The 23777-nt window shown below is 43.6% G+C and overlaps 1 protein-coding gene across 1 annotated transcript; it reads left to right on the forward strand.

The window, feature by feature from the left end:
* Positions 1 to 1584: 1584 nt before the first annotated feature.
* On the forward strand, positions 1585 to 23086 carry edc4 (enhancer of mRNA decapping 4). The gene is given in 31 exon segments (XM_069172785.1): positions 1585 to 1768; positions 4174 to 4333; positions 4439 to 4550; positions 4805 to 4904; positions 5423 to 5609; positions 5774 to 5921; positions 6294 to 6398; positions 7095 to 7207; positions 7293 to 7376; positions 7479 to 7574; positions 7809 to 7908; positions 8152 to 8332; positions 8471 to 8537; positions 8853 to 8944; positions 9158 to 9339; positions 9752 to 9831; positions 10566 to 10707; positions 10803 to 10901; positions 10903 to 11099; positions 11406 to 11642; positions 12194 to 12295; positions 12399 to 12542; positions 13074 to 13110; positions 13239 to 13386; positions 13482 to 13637; positions 14648 to 14763; positions 14850 to 15015; positions 16480 to 16666; positions 17620 to 17839; positions 18351 to 18514; positions 20914 to 23086. Coding segments are annotated over 31 exon segments (4194 nt in total). The 5' UTR covers positions 1585 to 1680; the 3' UTR covers positions 21098 to 23086.
* The last annotated feature ends 691 nt before the right edge of the window (positions 23087 to 23777 follow it).

Genomic DNA, 23777 nt, shown 5'->3' on the forward strand with positions numbered 1-23777 from the left:
TTTTTTTGGTGGGGGGGTGACTTTTGGATGACCTTTGGATGACCTTTTCATCTAAATGCACATCAGACACGGGGTCTCTTGTTTTTGGTTTTCAGGAACCTAAACTTCAGCCTGAAGTGACCAGTACGCAGTTTTTACAGTCAGTTTGCTTCATCACTGTTATTAAAGTTCTGTATTTCTGCTATTTTACTGGCCTCAGTGAGACGTACAGGTTTGAAATCTGGGATAAACGAGTGCTTTTTGTGTCAGATTATTAATCTGAAGATGAAGGGGATGTTTTATCGGGACATTTCGGGACAAAGTTTGTCGGCCGTAGCTGTAAACGAGTCTTCTTAAAAGGTTTGTCACCTTTTATAGCTTGTGTGCGTGGGAGGGTTTTTCCTTCTCAGGAGTGTCGTGCGAGTTTGAAACGAGGGTACGACACACGAGAGATCTTTTTTCTGTGCAACACAAAATGGTCGTAAGCATCAACGGGAATCACGTGATCGTCGACGCACCGATCGCTTCCCCCTCAAAAAGGAGCTGCGGCAGTTTGCTGTTGTAGAGTTTTGTAGAATAAGTTGATAATACATTGAAAAGCCAAAAAGCAATAAAAGTTTAGCTAAAATTTGAAGTGGAAAAAAAAAAAGAAATGTGTAGGTGTAATTTCTTCTTTCAGATGCCTGGATTTTCCCTGTGGTCAAACACAAGAAAGCAGAAGGACTCTGATAATACGTGTTCAACTATACACACTGCAAAACATTTAACTGAAGAAACACTTCATAACACATCATATATCATATCCTAAAGACATGCTAGATGTGTGGTTTGTTTTTCTGCCACCAGACGGCGTCGGGGGGCCCTCGTGCTTTGGAAATATCCGAAACAAAATGATAGATTAAATATTTTTTCAGTGTGAATCAGTTTGCTTTCCATTTGGAAATTTAAACGGCAACATAGATATAGTAGATAATAACGTTTGGTCAAACTTTTCCTGTTCTAATCTCAGAGAAAGAACTGAGCAGCTGCCTTTTGTTGGGTTTAAAGAATTTGGTAACACATGCTCTGAAAGGATTGTGTCACGTGCAAAACTGAAAATATTCTTTCAAGTTGCATATTCATAGGTGCCAGAACACATTAAGGGGAAGATAAAATTGCAATGCGCAAAGGATAAATATGAAAAAATAAATACAAGTAGATAATATACTGATAAGTTGCGCTCTACTACTGCTCCTATTGAACTTTATTTGTATAGCACCTTCCATACAATACATGCAGCTCAAAGCGCTTTACAGCAAGAGAAGTACATGCAGTGTTTCACATAAAAACAGATATAGAGGAAAATGTAAAAATATAGAAAAGAAATGCCTAAGATTAAACACAAATACAGTTAAAATATAAAATAAGCAATATGCATTTTTAAAGGCGCGGGTAGTTCAACGGCAGCCTACAGAAATGAGTTAAAAGATGTCGGTGACGGGCGGTGTTTGTGTACAGTTTCTCTGAACCGCATCGGATTTTTTTTCGAGGTAGGAACCAAAGTGACCTGACAACAGTTGACAGGTCGGAACTCCGCACGCACGGACCAACCGGAAGTTTAGACTGTTGCTCTGGGTGAACAGTAACAGCGTCGCCATCCAAACAAGCCGTTCTTCTCTCTCCCCCCTCAACTCACCCGGTGTCCCCCCTCTTCCCTCACCCATGGCGACCAATTCTAATATGGACATCGAGGGTGCGACGCAGCACCTCCGGGACATCCTGAAGCTCGACCGTCCCGGGAACAGCGCCGGTAAGTTGGAGAACCGGGAGGAGGAGGAGGGGGGGGGAGGCCGCGAGCGGAGCTAACGGAATGCTAAGTGTTAGCCGGCTAGCAGGTTAAATAGATTGTGAATGTGAATTTGGGGGGAGGAGGGGGGAGGAGGGGGAGATAGAGAGAGAGGGGGGAGAGAGGGGGGGGGGGTTAGCGCGCCGCTTGAGCTAATGCTAACTGCAGTGGAGCTAAGTTAGCTCCGTTAGCTCCACGGTAGCTTCTTCTTCTTCTTCTTCTTCTTCTTCTTCTTCTTTTTTCCTCCAAACTAAAGACGTCACTTCATCGTTTTTAAATGTCAGCGAATTTCCTCACTCGTGTTCTCACGCGGATTCAGACTCCGGTTCCGGTTCGACGTTAAAACGCAAACTGAGGTTATTTATTTATTTATTTATTTGGGTAAAAAAGTAAATCCGGTCGTTCTCAACGTTAGCTCGAGCTAACAGGCTAACAGGCTAACAGAGTCTCTGACTGACGGGAGATTAAAATGTTCATTAAAAAAGAAAAGAAAAAGGAGGACATCATTGAGTTTATTTGAAACGTGTACTCTCTTAGTACCTGCTCCTCTTTTTTAAATGTTTTATTTGGTGTTCCTCTTGAGCAGTTTTCGGTGTTTCTTTATGGAGGATTATTTTTAACTGGTTTAAACAATTAGCTTTCATAAAGTGCGCAGAAGGTCGGTGGTGTTGGTGCCTTCAGGGACCTTCAGGTGCTTTCAGGGACCTTCAGCCCCGTCGGTCTTTTCAGGGTTATTGTAAAATGTCCAAATGATCAAGTGCTGTACCGAAGAGTTTATAAATATATTTATTTCCCCTGTTTTGGGGGAAGTTATTGTGAAAGGAAACAGCAGAATATCCTGCTCCTGTAATCAGATGTGGAAAGTACACAGAGTACACAAAGTACACAGAGTACATTTTATTACAGGACAATGTTGAGGTAGTTGTACTTATTCAGAGGGAATTATTGCACTTTGTACTCCATCACATTCATCGGTCACATGAAAATGTGACATTTGACAAAACGCTGCAGAAAATACGACACGTTCAAATGAAAGCGGCGTTTTATGAAAATCTCTTTTTCTTCTGACATCTTGCACAAAAAAAAAAAAAAAGAAACAGTCGGTGTCACATCTCATCGTCTTGAGTCGTTAACAGCTCCACCAAATTGTGGTTTTTTTTTTTTCTTCCCCCTCCAAACTTCTCACATGGTTTCATTTCAATACGTTTTCAACATGATCCGAAAATCAAAGGGGAGAGAAAAAGTTCAAAAAAAAAATTGAAAACAGACTTTCTTTCTTCCCAAACCGGGACTTTTACTTTCATATTTAAACTAGATTTTGCTGCTTCTACTTTTGTTCTTGTGGTTAAGTTGGACTTTTTTTTTCTTCTTTTGAATGAAGGACTTTTTACTTGTAATGGAGTATTTTTACACAGATGTAATGGTACTTTTTACTTAAGTAAAGGAATCAGAATAAAAACCAGCAAAACTACTGGAAAAGCATTGGAGAGAAACTTGTGAACTTGTCAACAGTTTTAACATCATTTTTTACAAACACTGAAAAGTTAAAGTCGTAGACATTTACAGCTGTAAGTTTCCCTAAATGAATGCCTGTTTTTCATAAATAATTTCAGTAACTTGAGATATATGATTTAAAATAAGAATAAATCGACATAACGGTTCCTTTACTTTTTCCAAGACTTTTAATAGATTAAACCTCTTCATCTGCGACTTTATCAAAACATTTAATACGATATCGATGCTTGATTTAACAGCAATTAAATTTTTTATTGAATTTTGTTTTACAGATGAAGAGCAGGTATAATTTACACTCAACAAAAATGATGTAGGTCCATCCTTGTGCATTAATCACTGCTCTTTAATCAGCACCTTGATGTGCCACACTTGTCAGGTTTTTAGGATTATCTGGGCAAAAAGTGGAAGTGCTCATTTAGTGCAAAACAGATTTGCGACCACAATTTGAGAGAAATAAACCTTTTGTGTGCATAAAATAAGTTTTGGATGTTTTTACTCTTAACTCATGAAAAGTGAGAGTGAAAAAGTGTTGAGTTTATATTTTTTGTTGAGTGTAATAACTTTAAGTGTCCCAGCAATCAGTGGATGGAAGAACTGGTCCACGCACATTGAAAAGCAGTTGAATTTATTTTAAAATCAAATCAAATGTAAATTTACAAGAACAAGTATGTTTGTAGTTTTCCAGTAAGTGAACATACAATCAAAGCATGATTTTTGAGTCACAAATCTTTTTTTTTTTTTATTCCGCTGTTTGATAAATACCTCCAGAAGAAACTTCTCTCTGCAGGCTGTGGATTTATTTATTAATTTTTTGGTCTCTCTTAATACCTCCTACTTTCGTCGTCCTCCCTCAGATGTGCAGTCGAGCGACGGTCGGAGGAAGCCGTCTTTCAATGGCGAGCTGAACGGGCTGCTGGGAGTCGGCCTGCTGGGCAGCACCGACCGGTCCACCATGTCGGACTCTACCAGGCCCATCTCCACGGACCTCAGCACCGCTCAGGAGACTCAGATCATGTGAGTCGGTCACTCCGTCACCGGCGTCACATTTGTACCGACTTTTATTTTTAAGAAACTAAAAATCTGCGCGCTGTGATTTTTTGGGATTTTCTTTTGTCCCAGCTGCCTCACCGGTGACGACGGGTCCACCTGCATCCCCATCACCTCCAACAACGTGGAGATCGTGGCGAGTCAAGACTCCAGCATCAACAGCAAAGCTCGGGGCAGCAACAAGGTAAGAAAAGCAAATCCCAAAAAAGAGTTTGGAGACTGTCAGTACCTGGGAAAAAAACAAATATATATATATATTTTTGTATTGATCAAAACCTCCATCTGTGATGACTTTGACATTTAAATATGACGAAGATAATAATGGGAGTAAAATTTTGAGGACTATGTTTTAGCTCTTGAGGTGGAAAAACCGCGTATAAACTTTTTTCTGAGCTCATTTTATGTGTATTAAATTATGAACGTTGTGTTTTGGTTCAGGTGAAGATTCAACCTGTCGCCAAGTACGACTGGGAACACAAGTATTACTACGGCCGGCTGATCGCCGTGTCCAACAGCTTCCTGGCCTACGCCATCCGAGGTGAGAGTCCCGCAGTCGTTGCTGGAGTCGTTACTGGAATCCTTTCAGCCAGGAAATGAGAACTAGAATATCATGGAGGGCGTTTTACGTAGTGATCCCGCACGGTAACTACGGAGTCGTTCTTCCTGCCTGTTTTTTCTGATTTTTACTCTTTAATTTTCTTTGCTTTTCAACCGGCTGCTGGTTTATTGTATAAATTTCATTTAAAAAAACCAAACTTGTTTGAGACTATAACCAAGTGTGGATGCAGGAAGAATCGTTTTTTATTTTTGTATTTTTTTTTGCTGATCTGACAGATATCGTGTCCCTGAGTGCAAACCAAACAGATCTCCACTTTTTCTCCGAGCTCTCTTAACTAATCTGTGACACGCTTGCCGTTGTTATTTATTGTGGCGCCATTAAAGTCAGCCGCTGTCACGCTCACACATCTAGTGGAGCAACCACACGGGCACCTCGTCGCTTTATTAACGACGGGCTTTAATGAGGGATTAATAAAGTATCTTCTCGAATGCTCTCAGGTGCCAACAACCACGCCATGATCCGCGTCCTGAGCGTGGGCTTCGCCGAGCGCTCGCTGCTGAAGGGGTTCACCGGGGCCGTCACCGATCTGGCCTTCGCCCACCTGGACTCCTCCCTGCTGGGCTGCGTGGACGAGGCGGGCAACCTGATGGTCTGGCAGCTCACCTGCACCGGCAGCAAGATACTGTATCCTCACATGAGGCCTCTGTGTGTGTGTGTGTGTGTGTGTGTGTGTGTGTGTGTGTGTGTGTGTGTGTGTGTGTGTGTGTGTGTGTGTGTGTCTCTCTCATAACTGTACTCCACTTCACCCCCCAGGACCTGTTCTTCTCTCCTTAACACGCTCCACGCAGAGATCAAATCGTGGTTCACATCCGACGGCCAGACGACACTCCGCTGAACTCCCACCGCCGCCTCATCTGGTGCCCGTTCATCCTGGACGACAACGAGGAGAACCAGGACGACACCAGCCAGACGTTGGCCCTCCTCCACGAAGACAGGGTATCAGCGGTTTTTAATTTCTATTTTTTTTTTTACTGTCAAATGTTTTGTCCTCCATTTAAAAACTGCAAAACAGACCCAAAGCCCAAATATAATATATCTGAGGCAAAAAAAAAAAAAAAAGATAAATAGGTCAAACTCAAGTTCATTCAAGTCATTTGTAAGTTCACAAAGAAGACAGAACACTCACACACACACACACACACACACACACACACACACACACACACACACACACACATCCAATTAATGCACTTTTCTGTTGAGGTCAGAATAAACAACCTGCACCAGGAGATAAACACATTCCTTGCATCTAAAAATGTTCAAATGTTCTCCCTCCTCTTCCTCCTCCTCCTCCTCCTCTTCCTCCAGGCTGAAGTTTGGGACCTGGAGATCTTGAGAGCCAGCAACAGCAGTTGGCCTCTTGACGCCACAGAACTGAAGGAAGGCCTCATCACGATCAAAGGTCACACTCAGGTAGGATCAGCGTCACATATTAAAACATATTATTACATAATTAAAAACATTTAAAAAAAGTTACTTCAGATGTCAGATTGTCATTTTACTGTGTTCCATTATGGAAACTGAAACTCTTTATTATTAATAATAAACTTTATTTAAAACAACGTGGTTTTTGTTATCGAAGAAGAAGGTTTAAAACATTTCAAGGCTGCGAGTAACGAAAGCTCTCGCCACAAAATGAATGACAACTCAAAATTCCCACAGTTGATGTGATCAAAGATATTTTAGTTTTAAAACTCAAACAAGAAAAGTTTTGGATCGATTACGCGTCCTGGTTTTCATTTAGCTCCTCCTCTGTTCAATGTTCATATTTTCAAATTACATTTTATCATTCATTTTTCTCTTTTATATGTATTATTTACACAGTTTGTACTCCTTAAATTATTCTGACTTTATTCTTTTCTAACTTTGCTTAAAATGGGAACATCATGTAAATGTGTTTTTTCAAGATTTGTTTCAAGTTCTGTTTTTCAAAACAAAATCGAAACATAAAAAAAAAAAAAAAAAAAAAAAAAAGACGGACGCTAATGTAATCAAGCAATCAAAAAAAATAAATAAGCCGTCAGTTCTGGTTTTTGCTGGCATTAATGACTGTGTGTGTGTGTGTGTGTGTGTGTGTGTGTGTGTGTTGTTAAATGTGTGTTGGTCCAGCGGGTCAGCGAAGGCGCCCTGTCTCCGGACGGCACCGTGCTGGCGACGGCCAGCCACGACGGATACATCAAGTTCTGGCAGATTTACATAGAAGGAGGACAGGACAAACCCCGGTAATGAAAACGGGACCGATACCTTTTCATCACGTGTTCGTTTGTTTGTTTGTTTTTCCTCACGTTTCTTTTCTCCGACGTCCAGATGCCTTCACGAGCTGCGGCCTCACGGAGGGCGTCCTCTCTCCTGCCTGCTTTTCTGCGACAACCACAAGCGTCAGGACCCCGAGTCAGTAAAAAAAACGCACGACAGGCCGCGGCGTCTTCACGCTCGTCCGAAGCGTTAAAAGTTTGTTTCACCTTCCTTCTCTTTTCCTTCTCCTGTTTTCAGGGTTCCTTTCTGGCGGTTTCTGATAACCGGAGCGGATCAGAACCAGGAGCTTAAGATGTGGTGCACCGTCTCCTGGACCTGTTTACAGACCATCAGGTGGGTTTTCTTTCGGTCCATCGGTCCAGTGGTTGAACATTTCGGAGGGTGCTTAATAATGCCGAGTCGTGACTCGGTCCGTCACAACATGGTCGTGATTTATTTGAGCCGACTGCGGTTGTTTTCTAATAATCTGTATTAAATGTAATATTTCTCTTATTTCCATGTTTTCTATGGTCTGGCGCTCTTTTTATTGACGTCCTTCCTCGTTTCGCCCTCTTCTCCCCCTCGCAGGTTTTCTCCGGATCCGTTCAACTCGTCGGCGCTGCCGGGTCTGAAGGCCAGTCTGGACCTCGCTGCCGAGTACCTGATCCTCACCGACGTACAGAGGAAGGTGAGCAGAAGGGAAGGAAGCCGCACAAATACTAAAACTTTTTTTATTCTCCTCAGCATAAAATCCTTTGACATATTCGGCATTAATACGAAACACTGAGATTGGAGTTCAACTTCGGAGAGAAGACGGTTTGAGTTACCAGAACTCGTCTCCGTCCCGCCTGTGAAACCGTCCCGCTGGTCCGAGGTCTCGGTTTCTCGCTTTCACACTCGTCCGGCGTGGTTCTTGTTTTGTTTTCCTCAGGTTCTGTATGTGATGGAGCTGCGGCAGGACCTGGACAAAGGGAAGGCGAACTTCACGGCCGTGTCCGAGTTCCTGCTCACCCACCCGGTGCTCAGCTTCGGCGTCCGGGATGTCGCCCACAGCCGCCTGCGACACACCGAGGTCCTCCCCGCCGAGGAGGAGAGCGAGAGCATGACGACAGGTGGACACACACATTTACACAGTATTTATTTACTTTAGCTTTCAACCTTCATTTAAAACTGGACGGTAAATACGGAGTGTTATTCTTTTTTTTTTTTTTCTCTACTGAACACGACTTGTGTTTTTTTTTCTCCTCTAGAGGGCACTCAAGGACCAACTGAGTCCAAGTCTGGGATCCAGATTAAACTCTACTGTGTTCACACCAAGTAAGTTTTCAGCTCATGTTGGCGTGAGTGGAGTGAATGAAGTAGAAGTCAATAATAAAACACACCAAGCTGCCAAGAGGGAACCTTTAATTTACATTCTTAAATCATGTATTTCCTCATATCACAGATTTGTTTTTTGTTGGAGATGTTACAGATAAACGTTATATTTTTCTTGCCCTGTCGTATTTATTTATTGTACATAAATATTCCGAGTTTTTGTTTGGTTTTCAAAGAGCTTTATAACGAAACAGTTACTATAAAAATCATCAATACAAAACACACGGCAGTCTTCATTTTGTTGTGTGTGTGTTTTAGGAGTCTGCAGGACGTCCAGATCTGGTTTCAGCCCAACATGATTTCCAGCTCTGTCGACTTCCTTTCTCATTCAGATTCTCACGATGGTTTTGGTAAGTTAACACTTTCATAAATTTCTATAAATCTTACACTTATTTCAAAATGTCCAAACCCATTTGTCTCTAATTTTTTTCTCCCTCATTATCATCTTTCTTTCTTTTCTTTTCTTTTCTTTTCTTTTCTTGTTTTTTTTTTGTTTTTTTACTTTAAATTCACATTTGGTGTCTCATTTAGCAGTTTTTTTGTGTGTCTTTGTGTGTCTCCAGCCGCGTTCTCGGACCACCTCACCGACCAGAGCTCCGACAAGGAGTCGGGGAGCGGCTCCCAGACCGACCTGCGGAAGATCCCGTCGCTTCCCGCTCCCTCCGACTTCCTGTCGAACTCGAGCGGCGGCGGAGCGATGCCCAAGCTGATGACTCCCGACGCCTTCATGACACCGAGCACTTCGGTACGACCTCTCGCAGACCAAACCAAAGGAGCCGTCTGCTTCACGTCCTGAGTTTCACAGTTGCACATTTGTCGCCTAGCAACATCTCGCCAATGAATAGGAAACCTCCTCCCACATATCGGTTAAGTGCTGTTAGCAGCAGTCAACACATCGGGAACTCTGTTAACACACCGACTGTACAAAGTCTTCACTTTTAAAGTGAGATGCAGCGAGACAAGAAGAAGTGATATTAAAAACTTTTTTTCATGAAGGTATTTTTTTTATCATTAGAAATTGGCTGAGATGTGACCCTTCGCATTTATCTACTCTTCGCTGTAGTTGTATTCAGTTTCTAAACACTGAAAGATGGATTTTAAAAATCCCTTTTTTTTTTTGTTTTACTGCATTTCACTGTTTCCTCGCCCTCTTCCAGGTGCCGGCGTCTCCCGGCAGCAGCGCCAGCAGTCTGACCATCATCACGGCCATCAGCAGCAACTCTGACTCAACTAACAGGTGAGCTCTTACTTTCAAAAAGAACAAAAAAGAAAGTGATCAGCAGTGGGAAGTGTCTGTGGAAGAAATCTGAAAACATTTTCATCATCAGCATCCTTGTTATTTGCATTTTTTTTTTAGTTTTTACTGTCAGAAGAAAACGGGTCGCAGATTTACTTTTAGGGCACAATTTCAACCTTTTTTAAACGTTATATTAACCGGCTCCAAAGCGGGACCTGAAGCGTCGTATCGATGAGCTCCGACGTGAACGATTCTGCAATGAATACCAGAGCGATCCAAAAACACAAAATCGTATTTATTATTGCTTCACATCCTCCACATTTTTTATCTCACCAACTCCGTTTCTGATTAAGACGTTGGATCTATTTCCGCTGTTCCGGGTCCGTCGCCCGCCGCTCCGAGATCGATGAGAGAATCGATAAGTATCGGTACCGATTAAAATCACAACAACGCCCATCACTAGTTCTACTTCTACAGCGCTCCGATCACTTCGGGGACAAAGACAGAAAGTTCCTACACGGGATGTTTATTGATCGTCCCTCCAAAAATAATCTTCTGTCTTCCTTTGTTCACTTCACAAACAGCCTCCACCGGTCTGTTATAGCGTGTAAACACACACACACACACACACACACACACACACACACACACACACACACACACACACACACACACACACACACACAGTATTCCTCTTGTGTTGTGAGCATGGTTGTCCGTCTCGCCGTGTGCAGAGCTCTGGACGACGTCAGCCAGAGTCTCAACAGGGGGGACGGCAGCAACACCAACGGCGGCGGCGGTCTGTCTCTCTCCGCCTCCACCAGCACCCCGAGAGCGGCGTCGGCCCTCCTGCTGCCCGGACTGGAGAGCGTACCGGTGAGATCCGACACACTCTCGACATCTTTATCACTCTCCAAAGCTTCTTTATTTTTTTCAAGACATTTCCTCCCTCCTCCTCCCACCGTCTCCAGGCTTTGGCGTCCCCCGCCGGTCCGTTGGCGCTCGACAGCCCCCAGATCCTGGACTCCCCCCTCCTGCCGCCGCTGGCCTCTCCGACGCGCGCCCGCTCCCCCCGACGTCATCTCCTCGGCCTCCACGGCCATGTCCCAGGACATGCCGGAGATCGCGTCCCAGACCCTGCAGCTCCAGCGGGGACTCGTGTCCGGCCTGGAGCCCTCGCCGCTCTCCGCCCTCCAGACGGACAGCATGGCGTCCGCCGCGTCCGCTCTGCACCTGCTGACCTCGCCGCGCACCGCCAACAACAGCAGGTACGCCGAGACAGAAGGCAGAAAATATCTTCAGAAATATAACTGATCTGTTGCACCTGTATGAAAGGAAACAAATCGGCAGGACGTAAAAATAAATTCGTTGATTTAAAAGTGGTCGCGAGTACTTAAAAACATTAAGAAAAAAACCTGGAAAAGGAGCATCTTGATCCGTGATTCATCCGTCTTATTCCACTCTAGTTTATTTGACCCTTTTTAATCTTTAAATTAGCCTTTTTTTGTGTGTTTCTTTTCTAAAAATGTGAGTAGTTCCTCGAATGAACCCGATAATAATCCTTTCCGTCGTAGCTTGTTGCAGCTCGAACTCGGAGGCTCAGACGGGCCGGCGGGCGGGTCGGCCGAGTCCGAGCCCCGACTCAGTCACACCCCGTCTCTGCTGGAGAACGCGCTGTCCCAGGAGAACCCCGGAGCCGGAGGAGGGTCCTCGGACGGCGGCGGCGGCGGCAGCCACACGCCTTGGCCGGCCGCCCCGGACATCACCAGAGAAACCAGGAACAGTCTGAGGGACAACGGCCTCGGAGACTGGTGAGTCATCGCTCGTAAAACGCGTCAAATACTCATCGACGGGTACGTCGGTGATCTGACAAAGAACTGACAAAAGTTTGGATATTTTGATGAGGATTATTTATCTCTTTTTTTTTTACATATTTATGTCAAAAGTAAAACAGCAGTGTGAAAAAATATTCACCAAAAAATAAGTTTTAAGGCATAAAAGAATCCGTGTGTACGATTTAGGTGGATCTGTTGGCAAGTTTATAATCACCTGAAACTAAGAATTATTGTGTTTCTTTACCTTAAATGAGCCCTTTTATACCTACATAGGAAGCGGGTCCTCTTCCACGGACCACAATGCACCGCCATGTTTCTACAGTAGAGCAGAAGGGACCAAACCAAACGCTGACTATTACGGGCATTTAGTTAATTTCAATCTGCAACCTCACCACTAGATGGCACTAAAACCCTGCAGACAGCTCCTTTTTAACTGCTTTATCTCGTGTGTGTTGAATTGCTTGTTGTGATTTTTTTTTTTTTTTTTTTTTTTTTTTTTTTTTTAACATGTCGTGTGTCCATGGCAGCTCGAGAGAGGAGTCGAAGGACCGACACCTGAGCTCGCCTTACCACATGCGGTCCTACCACCTCTCACAGAACGACTGCCAGGACGGCGGCACCGAGCAGAGGTACCGCAAACCAACTCTTACATCCCAAACATGAATTCGGGAGTTTATTTATGGAACAATGAGGTTCTGATTATTTTTGTTGTTGTTGTTGTTGTCGTCCCAGCGACCCAGACGACGAGGTGGCCAGTCTGGGGTCGTCCTCGGGAAACTGCGGCTCCCGCTCCTCTCACAGGTTGCCGGTGAAGGACTGGAAGTCGTCGCCGCGAGCGTCGCCGAAACTAAAGAGGAAGCTCAAGAAGGACGACGGGTACGTTCGATTTCGAAAGGATGTGACGCTGGAAAAAGTTCTTATAACATATCTTAGAACTTCTGAGGGAAACTCAACTCACATCAGGCATTCATTGTTTTTGGTGGATAACCAGTCAAAACCTGTTTGAGAGATATTTTCTTTCAGTTTCCAGGTTTTATTTTTTTTTATTTTTTTTTTATGTCAACCTGCTGAAGAAAGTGATTTTCTTTTTTTTTATTAAATTTTTGCTAAATTACTGTTGGACTGCAGATTTTTGGTGCTCTCATCAAATAGCATCATAAAGACGCTCTCTCTTGACTCAGTTCAGCATAATTCAATTAAAGTTCAGCAGCTGAAGCCAAACTTTAAACTTTTTGTTGTTTGTTCCTGGAATTTATAACAATTAGGGAAAAAAAACATCTCCATAAAAGAATCCAATATTCTCTTTGCATTAATGCAGTGCAGGAGTCCATTGAATCTACTCGACATTACATGAACCACTCGATGCATTTGGTTTGAGTGTTTAAAGATGGTTTCTCCTCTCTGCAGTGAATCGTCTCAGTCCAGGCAAACAGATTCTGCTCAGGTGACTTCATTAAAAACGCACCTTTCATGTATTTCAGTGCATAAACTGCCACCGTGTTTTTTTATTTTTTTTATTTAACGGTAAAGTTAAGTCACGTTTTAACGTCTCCTCTCCCTTCACGCTTGCAGTTTAATGCCGAAGTGCAGGACGAGTTGTTGATGCTGCTGCGCAGCCAGCAGAGGGAGCTGACCGATCTGCGCGGACAGATCGAAACCATGCAGAGCTCCATCATGGCGCAAGTTGAACACGTCCTGACGACCCACCAGGAACACGAGCGTATCCTTCCAAGCCGCTTCAGATTTCAGGTTTTTTGTTGTGGAGTTGTTTTTTTTGGAGTCTCTTTGATGCCTTGACGTGCTGCGATTCCTCAGACCGCCGGCTGGAGCGAGTTCTGGCCGAGAGTCAGAACCACCAGCAGCAGCTCCAGGAGCAGCTGAGCCAGCAGCTCGGTCACACCCTCAGCTCGGCTCTCACCAACCGGATGGACAAAGTGCTGCGCGACGAGATGAAGAAAACGGTCCCGCAAAGTAAGGAGGCGCAAAAAAACCCCCAAAAACCCCGCCACAAATCGGGAAAATAGAAAAACACAGGAAATATTAAACATCAATGTGCAGGAGTAATTATATTCTAGATGGTTCAAGATATCAGTTTGAATGTACTTTAATTTGTTTAGTTGTGCCATTTATATATATTATCTGATTCCTAGCTGAGACCCAGTTTGTAGAATCAGCCCCTCTCCTCTCCAGACGAGGGCGACGTTGAGCCGTTTTGCCGCCTTGTAAGACAATAAAAAGCTTTTTAAGGTTTAAATGCATGCGGTGGCTTCAGTTGAGCGTACGGTGACCCCCGGTCTGCTGCTGTCCATCAGCTCCTCGCCGCTCTCGTCTTTTCCAACACCCACATACAGATGTGCAGCTCGTTTCAGGACAATAAACTGAACAGATTTGCTCTCTTTGGTGGGAAAGTCTCTCCGTATTCAGTGTACCTAGATTCTTTTTTTTATTATGGCTCCTAAAGATGCCGTGCATTACTTTGTATTTTTTTGATTAGTTTATTTTTTTTTTTCAGTTTTAAGCGGAGCAGATGTTGTTGTTCTTTTTTGTGTGTGGAGAGATCAAAGAGCTCAGGCACCTCGAAATTTACTTTTGCTTTTTTGTTGTTGTCGTCGTCATTATAAGGCGAAGCAGATGTAATGTTTTACCCCCCAGAGTAAAATTTATTTTCATTATATTTTCCTTTTGATGATGACTGAATATGAGGTCTATTTAATGCCGCAAATCTGCTGATGATAGTCGTGAAATTCAGTTTTTGCTGCTACAGATGGACAAAAAACTCCAAAGTGCACGCCGGGCTCGTGCGTCAGTTAATCGCCGTGTTATTTAATGTTTCATCTAAAGAGACACTAAAATATAGTCTTTGGAGAGACGTTTCCGTCTCTCTTTCTTTCTCTTTTTTTTTTTTTTTTTTTGCCTCGCGCCTAATTATAGAAGACTTTCTTACTAATCTTTTTTTCTTTTTCATTCTTCTCCCTCTCCAGCGATCTCTAAAAGTCTGGAGCCGGTGACGGGTCAGCTGAGCAACACCATCGCCGCTAAACTGACCGCCGTGGAGATCGCGCTGAAGGACAACGTCAGCAAGGTGGTCAAATCCAAGGTGAGGCGATCCGACTCTAAACGCCCCGTCGGCGGTTTACATTTACCTTTTTCTGTGCGCCTGAAATCGTCCGTCTGTGCTCGCAGAACACGACGGACGCGATCGGCCGGGCGGCGGCCGAAGCGATGCAGGGGCCGATCCAGGCGGCCTACAAAGACGCCTTCCAGAGCATCGTGCTGCCGGTGTTCGAGCGAGGCTGCCAGTCCATGTTCCAGCAGATCAACGACAGCTTCAAGCAAGGCACGCACGAATGTAAGGCACCGACCGTCGCCTCGTACCAAAGCATTCTTTAGATAAAAATTCAAAGGCTGGCTCATTTTTAAAAAAAAATATTTTTTTTTAAAGAAAAAGGAACATGGTTATAAATGGTATGAATCTTTGGTTTTCATGCGGTTTAGAGGGGGGAGAGCATGTCTCACGGCCTCGGTGGGGATGTGCGTCTCAGCAATCAGAATTTGGAACGACGAACTCAGATATTGAGATTTAAAATGACTTTTTACTAAGTTTTTGTTGTTGTGTTTTTGTTTGTGTTGTTGTGTTTGTTTTTTTTTTTTAAACTGACATGCTGAGAAAGCCCACTTCACACGTGTTTATTAGACATTCAGATTCACAGACGTCCCGTGAAGCTGCTCTCATTAACAGTCACCGAGAGACACTTTTGCATCGGTGTTGTCATCGTGTTCACACACGCACACACACGAAATCGGGGTTGTGTGTCTGGAAGTCTTAAGTAAGCTCCCGTCTCTCTGAACGATCTCAGGGACAGCTTTTGTAATGATGCCTTTTCAGAGCGAGCCGGCGCGCTGATGTCGTGGATAAGCAGTCTGCTGACTCGGAGACAGCGCTCACTCACACACACACACACACGCACGCACGCACGCACGCACACACACACACACACACACACACACACACACACACCTCTCTGGAAGCCGGTAACCCGAGCTTTGTTTTTCAAATTTAGCGATGTTATCGCGGGTCCGTTGCAGCGAGGAGACGCACGCCGTTAGCCCCGCGGTAAATAATGAGGCCGGCCGCACCCTCACCTCCAATTTAAATTTAATCCATTATCATATTTGGGGGTTTAGTTGCGTAAACAATGGACTGCACCTTTTTGCGAGAGCCACATCAACATCTGCTCCGCATTAAAGCTACTGTGTTCAGCACAGATTTCCCTCCTTTGTTTTGGGCGCAGTGTGTATTTATACATCATTTATAGGATAGTATCAAATATACATACGAGGGTAAATCAATTAGTTATAACTTGCTGCTGAGGAGCAGGAGGACGATATAACCCCCGAGTTACGCACGTTTTATTAAAACAAATTTGGGGAGCAATGGACCGGCTGCGTCGCCGATTTCTCCGTAGACACTCGCGTTCTCCAACACGACAAAGTTTGTGCAAACATAAAGCTCGAACAAACAGCTCTTTGAAAAGTATTTTTTAGTTCTAAAATAATTCATGAAATTGGAGTGTGAAATTCTTTTGCTGTTGAAACCAGGGAAACGGGATGAAGATTGCATTTTGGTCGGGAGGGAAACCGACTCGAGTATGTGTGCTGTCACTGTTCGACTCTGCAGTGACGGCCGGCCGCAGAGGTTGTTGATTCTCAGTGGAAATTAGCGTCACTGCGGCCCTTTTTTCCAATTCAGCATTAATTACTCACCGTATTAATGCGTTTGCTTTTACTTTTTTTTTTTTTTTTTCCTCTCCAGACATCCAGCAGCTCGAGGCTCACCTGAAGAGCAGGAAGCAGCGGGAGCAGGACATGCGAGACCCCGTCGTCGGCCAGCTGCAGCAGATGATGGACGGCTTCCAGAGCTCCACCGATCAGCTGGCCAACAACATCACAGCCAACGTCCGGGCCGAGGTCCAACACCAGATCCAGATGATGGTGGGAAAGTAAGTACCGGAGCGATCACACCGTCGGACGCGTTTCCTTTAGAGAGCTGTTCGGGAAACTATCTTTTATTTTTCTCCATTTCTTTTCAAATAACATAAAACTAGATGAGATAAGACTGAATAAAATAAATAATACTAGATAACATAAGACTGGATAAAATAAAGAAAAGACTGGATAAGAAATGACTAGATAAGAAATGACTAGACAAGATAAGACTAGATAAGATAAGACTGGATAAGATAAGACTAGATAAGAAAAGACCAGATAAAGAAAGACGAGACAAGAAAAGACTAGACAAGAAAAGACTAGACAAGATAAGACTGGATAAGATAAGACTGGATAAGATAAGACTGGATAAGATAAGACTAGATAAGATCAAATAAATATGGTACAGAATACAATGTATGAGGTATATATTTATCATGTTAAATTATATATAAATAAATAGTAAATTATGATCCAACCTTTTATAACTACTCTGTTTACGTACTAATCGTCCCCCAATGCCACCGTTGACTTCTTCAAACCGGCCGGTATTCGCCAGCAGTGATTTTATCCGACCTCACGGAGCGACGTCCCGAGCGGACGTCGTGACTATCAGATACAAGCGAGGCCTCGTCGGAGCGTTAACGGTATCGGAGATTTAAAAACAAGCAAAGCTTAATCCTGGGGGCTGATGTGAGAACATAAATTCGATCGAGTCTCCCGTTCCCTCCGCAATTAATTTCATCGCCTCTAGAGTTTATAGATCGTCGGGGGCGGGGCGGAGAGAAGTCGGCCGACTGAAACTTTAACCTCTTGAAATAAGGAAGTGACGAGATTTTTAAATTTGAGCATGTTGAGTCATTTTGAGTCAACGCGGAGGACTTCACCTTGACGTGCTCTCTGTTTGTTTGTTTGTTTGTTTAAGCGGGCCTGACAATACTTTCCTCTTTTCTTTTTTTTTATTCAGCCTGCAGGAGTCTATTCTCAGCCAAGTGCAGCGGATCGTCAAAGGGGAGGTGAGCCTGGCGATGAAGGAGCAGCAGGCGGCCGTCACCTCCAGCATCATGCAGGCCATGCGGTCGGCGGCCGGCACCCCGGTGCCCACCGCGCACCTCGACTACCAGACGCAGCAGGCCAACATCCTGCAGCTCCTCCAGCAGGGCCAGCTCAACCAGGCCTTCCAGCAGGTAACACACACTGCACACACTGCACACACTGCACACACTGCACACACTACACACACTACACACACTGCAGCTTCCTCTGCAGTCACTCTCTGATGTGCCTTATAAGAAGCCATCATGCTGCAACTGCTCCACAGTCCCACTTGCCGGACCACCAGTGCATTAGTCGGTGCTGCAGGCATTCATTATACCTGTTTTTTTTGTTTTTTTTCCCATGATGCTTTGTATCTGAAACTGCTACTTTTTTCTCTTTTTTTTCCCCCCGTCGCCATCACAGACCGAGATGTTTATTAAAATTTCTCAACGTGACACGGAAACATCTTATGAATACATGCGCAGTTTCATCGTTATAGTCTTTTTTTTTTTTTTTCTTCTACTTCTAAGGAGGAAGAAACTTCAATGAAATGATTCCTCAGAGATTTGCTGCATTAAAAGACATATTTTAATTTAAAACTCCAAATCAGAATAACTCCTCTTCCTCTCCTCCTCCTTCTCCTCCTCCTCCTCCTCCCAGGCTTTGTCGGCGACCGATCTGAACCTGGTCCTGTACGTATGCGAGACCATCGACTCCCAGCAGGTGTTCGGTCAGCCTCCGTGTCCTCTCAGCCAGCCCGTCCTGCTGTCACTCATCCAGCAGCTGTCCTCCAACCTCTCCACCCGCTCCGAGCTCAAGATCAGGTGAGGAAGTCCTTTAGATAACAGTTGTATCCTCCCCATCTTTTTTTTTTTTTTCTTTTTTTTTTTGTGTCTCATAACAGAAATGCATTTTGCTTGTTGTTATATTTTGAATAAATCTGAAGCAAGTTTTAACTGGATAATCTGAATGCAAAGTAAAGCTGCATAACGTATAAACTAAACCAATCAGAGTGTCTGATGCACTGACGATGCTGCTGACCACGCCCCCTTTTAACAGACACACCTGTCAGTGCAAGTATATTATAGTGTGTGTGTGTGTGTGATATGAAATGAACTTTTAAAGCTGATAATGTCAGCAAATACCAGAAAAGAACAAAAGTAATACGACTTTCCTGCATTTGAAGTGAAACAGCTGCTCGTCCTCAAATCAATTAAATTCAACTACGAGAAAAAAATCTGCCGCTGCAGCATGTTTAAAAGTCCAGACACACACACACACACACACACACACACACACACACACACACATGGTTTACTTTGACACGCTCTTTATTCAGTATTATATAAAGAATCATAACATTCCTCAGCGAATGCTCGGACTCGAGCTTCATGTCAACTCTGCAAAGATCCGCAAATTAAAAACTCACCTCTGGAGTTTTGTTTTGCCACATGATGAGAAATTAAACTTGATGTTTGAGTATCGACGTGAAAGCGTGCGCACGGTCTCCAATAAAAAAATAAAATAAAAAAAATAAGGATTGTTGTTGGATAGGTTTATTTAAAAACAAACAAAAAAAAACAAAAAACTTTTTAACATTATTCTCATTGTTGCTTATTTTGATATTTCATTTCAGGATGCAGGAAAACTTATTTTTCTTATGACTGGATACGATCCAGAGTAAAAAAAAAAAAAGTCGTGACGCCACGTAAAAAATTTAAATAAAAACAGCATGTCGATGATTTGCAAATTATGTAAAGCCGTATTATAATTGAAAATAGAACAAAGACAACTTATTAAATGTCGAAACTGAGCAATTTATGTCGTTTTATGTAAATTCTATGTTTTGTATGTAATTTTACATTATTCTTGAATTGTTGCACTGTTTGCCCATGAAGTCTTTTCAGTGGTGAACCTCTCCTCGTCTTCGATGGGAGACTCTGCCACTCTTGAAATGCTCTTTTTATACCCTATCATGTTACTGACCTGTTGCCAGGCAACCTAATTAGACATGAGATGTTCCACCAGGTGTTTTTTTTTTTTTTTTTTTTTTCGTTTCACAGCTTTTCTTTTGCGGCGCCTTTGTCACAACTTTTTTTTTTTTTTTTTTAACGTGTCGCAACCATCAAATTTGAAATGTTTCAACATTTGATATGTTGTCTTTGGTCTGTTTCCAATTATAATTTGGGTGGACATGATTTGCAAAATCATTCAAATTCGGTTTTTATTTATGTTTTGGTCGTAGAAATCTGCCAATAACTCGCACTCGCAACATAAAGGAGCCTTCTGTTTCTCCACTTCTGAGGGGAAGTTGTCTCCGAAACCATTTCATTAGAAGATTCCCCCCCAAAGCGCTGCTCGGGACTGTTGCGACTACAGACGGCGTCATTAATCAAAAAGAAGAAGAAGAAGAAGAGCGTGATCGTAGCCGGATCATTAGCTGGTGGTGAAGAGAAACGTGAAGGAATAACAATTAAATACGTGCTCGGACGAAGCGTTGAGCGTCTGATCCGTTTCGTGCAGTGACATTAAAAGCCCCCCCTCCCCCCCTTTTTTATTTTTTTGTTAAAAGAGTGCTGATGGGGATTTGATGGAGCCGTGATTGTTGGGGGGAGGGGGAGAGGGGCGGGGTCAACCAGCGCTCCGACCACCAGATGTCCCACTTTAAAAACGATTTAATGGGGGGGGGGGGGGGTCAGAAAGCGAGCACAACTCAATTTGCGCCGTGATATGTCGGCGAGAGCAGAAGGCGCCCGCCGACGCGCTCAAGGACGCCGTGTGACATTCAAACTGCCGGCCAGCTGCGTGTTTTCCTCGTTCTGCTTTTATATCCGAAGGATCAACACCTGAACGTCCCGTCACGCCGCTGGTGACCTTCGTGAGTGAATACGTTCAGAGTTACGTTTCTCTCGGGCTCGTGAGAACCCTGTTGCCACGGCGACGCGGTTCGGGCGGTGCGCGGCGAATGTTTTCCCCCCTCCGAGCGTTAGAGGAGAAACTCGGCGTTGACGGTCCGACGAGCAGCTGGTTTCACTTTAAAAACAAGCTAAACTCAAGATAATAAAACGCTAACGAGCAACACATTTTTCGCAAAAAAAAAAAACGGTTAGACCGAAGTAAACGGTGACACAGATGTTCACAGGAAGCTGAATAGAACTACTGATGTTGAAAGAGTAACGTAACCCCCACCCATCTATCCCCCCCCTCCCCCCACACCTCTCAGCTACCTGGAGGACGCGGTGATGAACCTGGACCACAGCGACCCGCTGACCCGCGACCACATGACGTCGGTGTTGTCGCAGGTCCGACCGAAGCTGTACGGCTTCCTGCAGCAGGAGCCGCACAACCCGATCAGCAAGCGGGCGCGGCGCCTGATGATGATGCTGCAGGGCCTCGTCAGCCACTAGTCCTCCGACGTCTGGGGCGCAAGAGGTTGTTTTTGTTTTTTGTTGTTTGTTTGTTTGTCCTTTTTCTTCCTCAGATTCACCAATCATGAATCCGCTGTCGTCCGTTTCTCCACGAATGTTTTCGGAGGGGGGGGGGTGGGGGGGGGGGGAACCGGACTTCCTCCTCCTGTTGCATCACTTCCTGTTTCCTGCACCAGTGAAGTTCACAAATAGACAGTTTTTTTTTTTTTTTTTGTCCCCCCCACCCCGCCTCCTGCAAGACAATAACGATCTGGAACAAACAGGATTGTTGCTGATTTCTGTTAAAAGACTCTTTAAAAGTTCAACTGTAGAAAAGAAAAAAAAACAACAAAAAAAAAACCTCCAGACCTTCGTTACCGCTTGTTTGTTTGTTTTTGTTGTTGTTGTTGTTATCGTCTCTCCCATCAAGAAAAAGGATAAAATCGCCCGTCTCGCACAAACAACAACAACACTCGCTGTCATGAGACTCGATGAATGTCCAGCCGAGCCGCTGTTTTCCCTTTTTTTTTTTCTTTCATCCTCGCTGCGTTCCTGCGACCCGTCGGAGCAACACAAGGAACACAACAACAACAAAAGTCTCGCCTCAAAATGTCGCCTTGTATTTTTTGGGGGGCCTTAAGAGCAAAAACAGCTGGCCTGAACACACTTCATTTTTTTTTTTTTTTTTTTTTTGTGTCCTCTCTCTTTGGCATCCAACCAGGAATTCAGTCACCGAGGGATTCAGTCCGTTGGGTTCCTTTTTTGAAGCGACTCCGGGCAACGAGAAGCATGACTTTCTTTTTTTAATAATGTTTGTGGCATGTTTCAGTTGTTTCTTAACAAGACAACATCGTGATGCCACACGCGCGACGCGATCATATGCAAAAAAAAAAATTCTAGTCTCTTCATTCGTTTTCCCGAAGGAGAAAAATCACATCGAAGTTTGTTGTGAAATAACGACACATTTTTTTTTTTTTTTTTTTTCCCCCCATGTTCAGTAAATATTCACTCCTGGCTGAAAAAAAGAAAGAATTTCCCTTTAAAAAAAAACACAAAAAAAACCAAATCAAATGTTTTTGAGCTGGCAGCCGTCCAACGTGTACCCCCCCTCCCCCCCTCCATCTTTTCTTTTGTATGTCAGTCCCTTTTTCTTTTTTTATATCAACATTTAGTATTTGTAAGTCATGTATACTTGCTTTACGAGTTGTCAAAGTAGCTTCATTAAAAAAAAAAATAAAAAAAATAAAAAAAAACACTTCCTACACAACGGTTACCACCGATGTTATTTTACCAGGACATTTTTTTTTTTTTAGAAAATGACATTTGTAAACCGGACTCGCAGTTCCTCCTCTCGGCCTCTAGGGCGGCGGCAGATCCTCCACCCTGCTTTAGGTTGTTTTGTATTCAGACATTATTCCCCGCTCTGACGGTGAGAAAGCCCGTCTTTAAACAACCCGTTTTTTGTTCACACCTGCAGCAGCGTTGTTGATTTGCGGGGTGGTTGCACTGCTTTTTTTTTTTTTTTTTTTTTTTTGCTGATTGTAAAATAAAATAAGTTCTGTTCATCTTTTGGAAGCTGTCCGGTCGGGTTTATTGTCGAGCAAGTGCCTTACTGTGTCTGATCGTATTTTTATTTTTTTTGGGGGGGGGGGTGGGCCCACAGATTATTAAATAGTCAATAAAAAAAATAAATAATTTAAGACGCGAGACGAAGAGAAGCTGGATGTTGTTGTTTTGCAAAAACAAGAAATTCGACCCGAAAACAGTTTGATTAAAATAAAAAGATTTGATTGCTTAAAAAAAAATAAAAAATGGAGAAGTTCATATTTTGAGTACTAGTTCGACTCGCTGGGACAAAACAACAGCTCGGAGCCGGTGTGGACGTTTTTCTTTTTCCGTTCATTTCCCTCTTTGCGTCGGACGGACATGTTGTATCTTATAGTTTCTTTTACCCTGAACATTTTGGAATAAAGTAAAAAAAATTCTCAATTTATTTTGTCTTTTATTTACGTGTGCGTGTTTCAGAAAAACAAGTGGAGCTGCTTCCAGATGTAGATTTGTTTCCTTCCACCACCACGAGAAAGAAAAAAAGAAAAAGAAACCACAAGCAGCTTGAAACTGATCAAAATGAATCATCACTGTTTATTCTATATTTGAGAGAAAATCAGGTGTTGCTTTCAAACGCTTGATGAAACAGAATATCCTCTAGGGGTGATCAAACGGCTCCGTGACGTGCAGGAGGAAGCTACGACCGCGGTGAGTACGAGTATTTTGAAGTTACGTCACTTCATCGACGTCAGCACCTGAGTTGCATGTTGTTGTTTTTTGTGTGTTTTCCTTCCACAGGCCGAGCGCATCGTCCTGGTACTTCGAGTCGGATCGAAACTCGTCCAAATATGGTCACTTCCTGCTCCCAAGCCGGTTCGAACTAACAAAGATGGCGACGGACAAAAATCCGAACTGGAGGCTTTGTAACGGCCGCTTGTTTTTTTTTATTCTTCTTTCTACGTTGTTTAATGGCAGCTGACAAACAAGCTTTTAGGCGCATTACCGCCACCTTCTGACGGGAGTGACACATTACAACCAACCGGTAGAAAACGAGGAATAAGGAAGAAAGATGTAGAAAGATATTGCATATACAAATCGATTTAAAAAAAAAAAAAAAAAAAAAAAAAATTGT

The sequence above is a fragment of the Embiotoca jacksoni genome, unplaced genomic scaffold, assembly GCF_022577435.1.
Source record: "Embiotoca jacksoni isolate LCO1_2020_lvr unplaced genomic scaffold, fEmbJac1.0.p SCAF_55, whole genome shotgun sequence".
Taxonomy (NCBI): Eukaryota; Metazoa; Chordata; class Actinopteri; family Embiotocidae; genus Embiotoca; species Embiotoca jacksoni.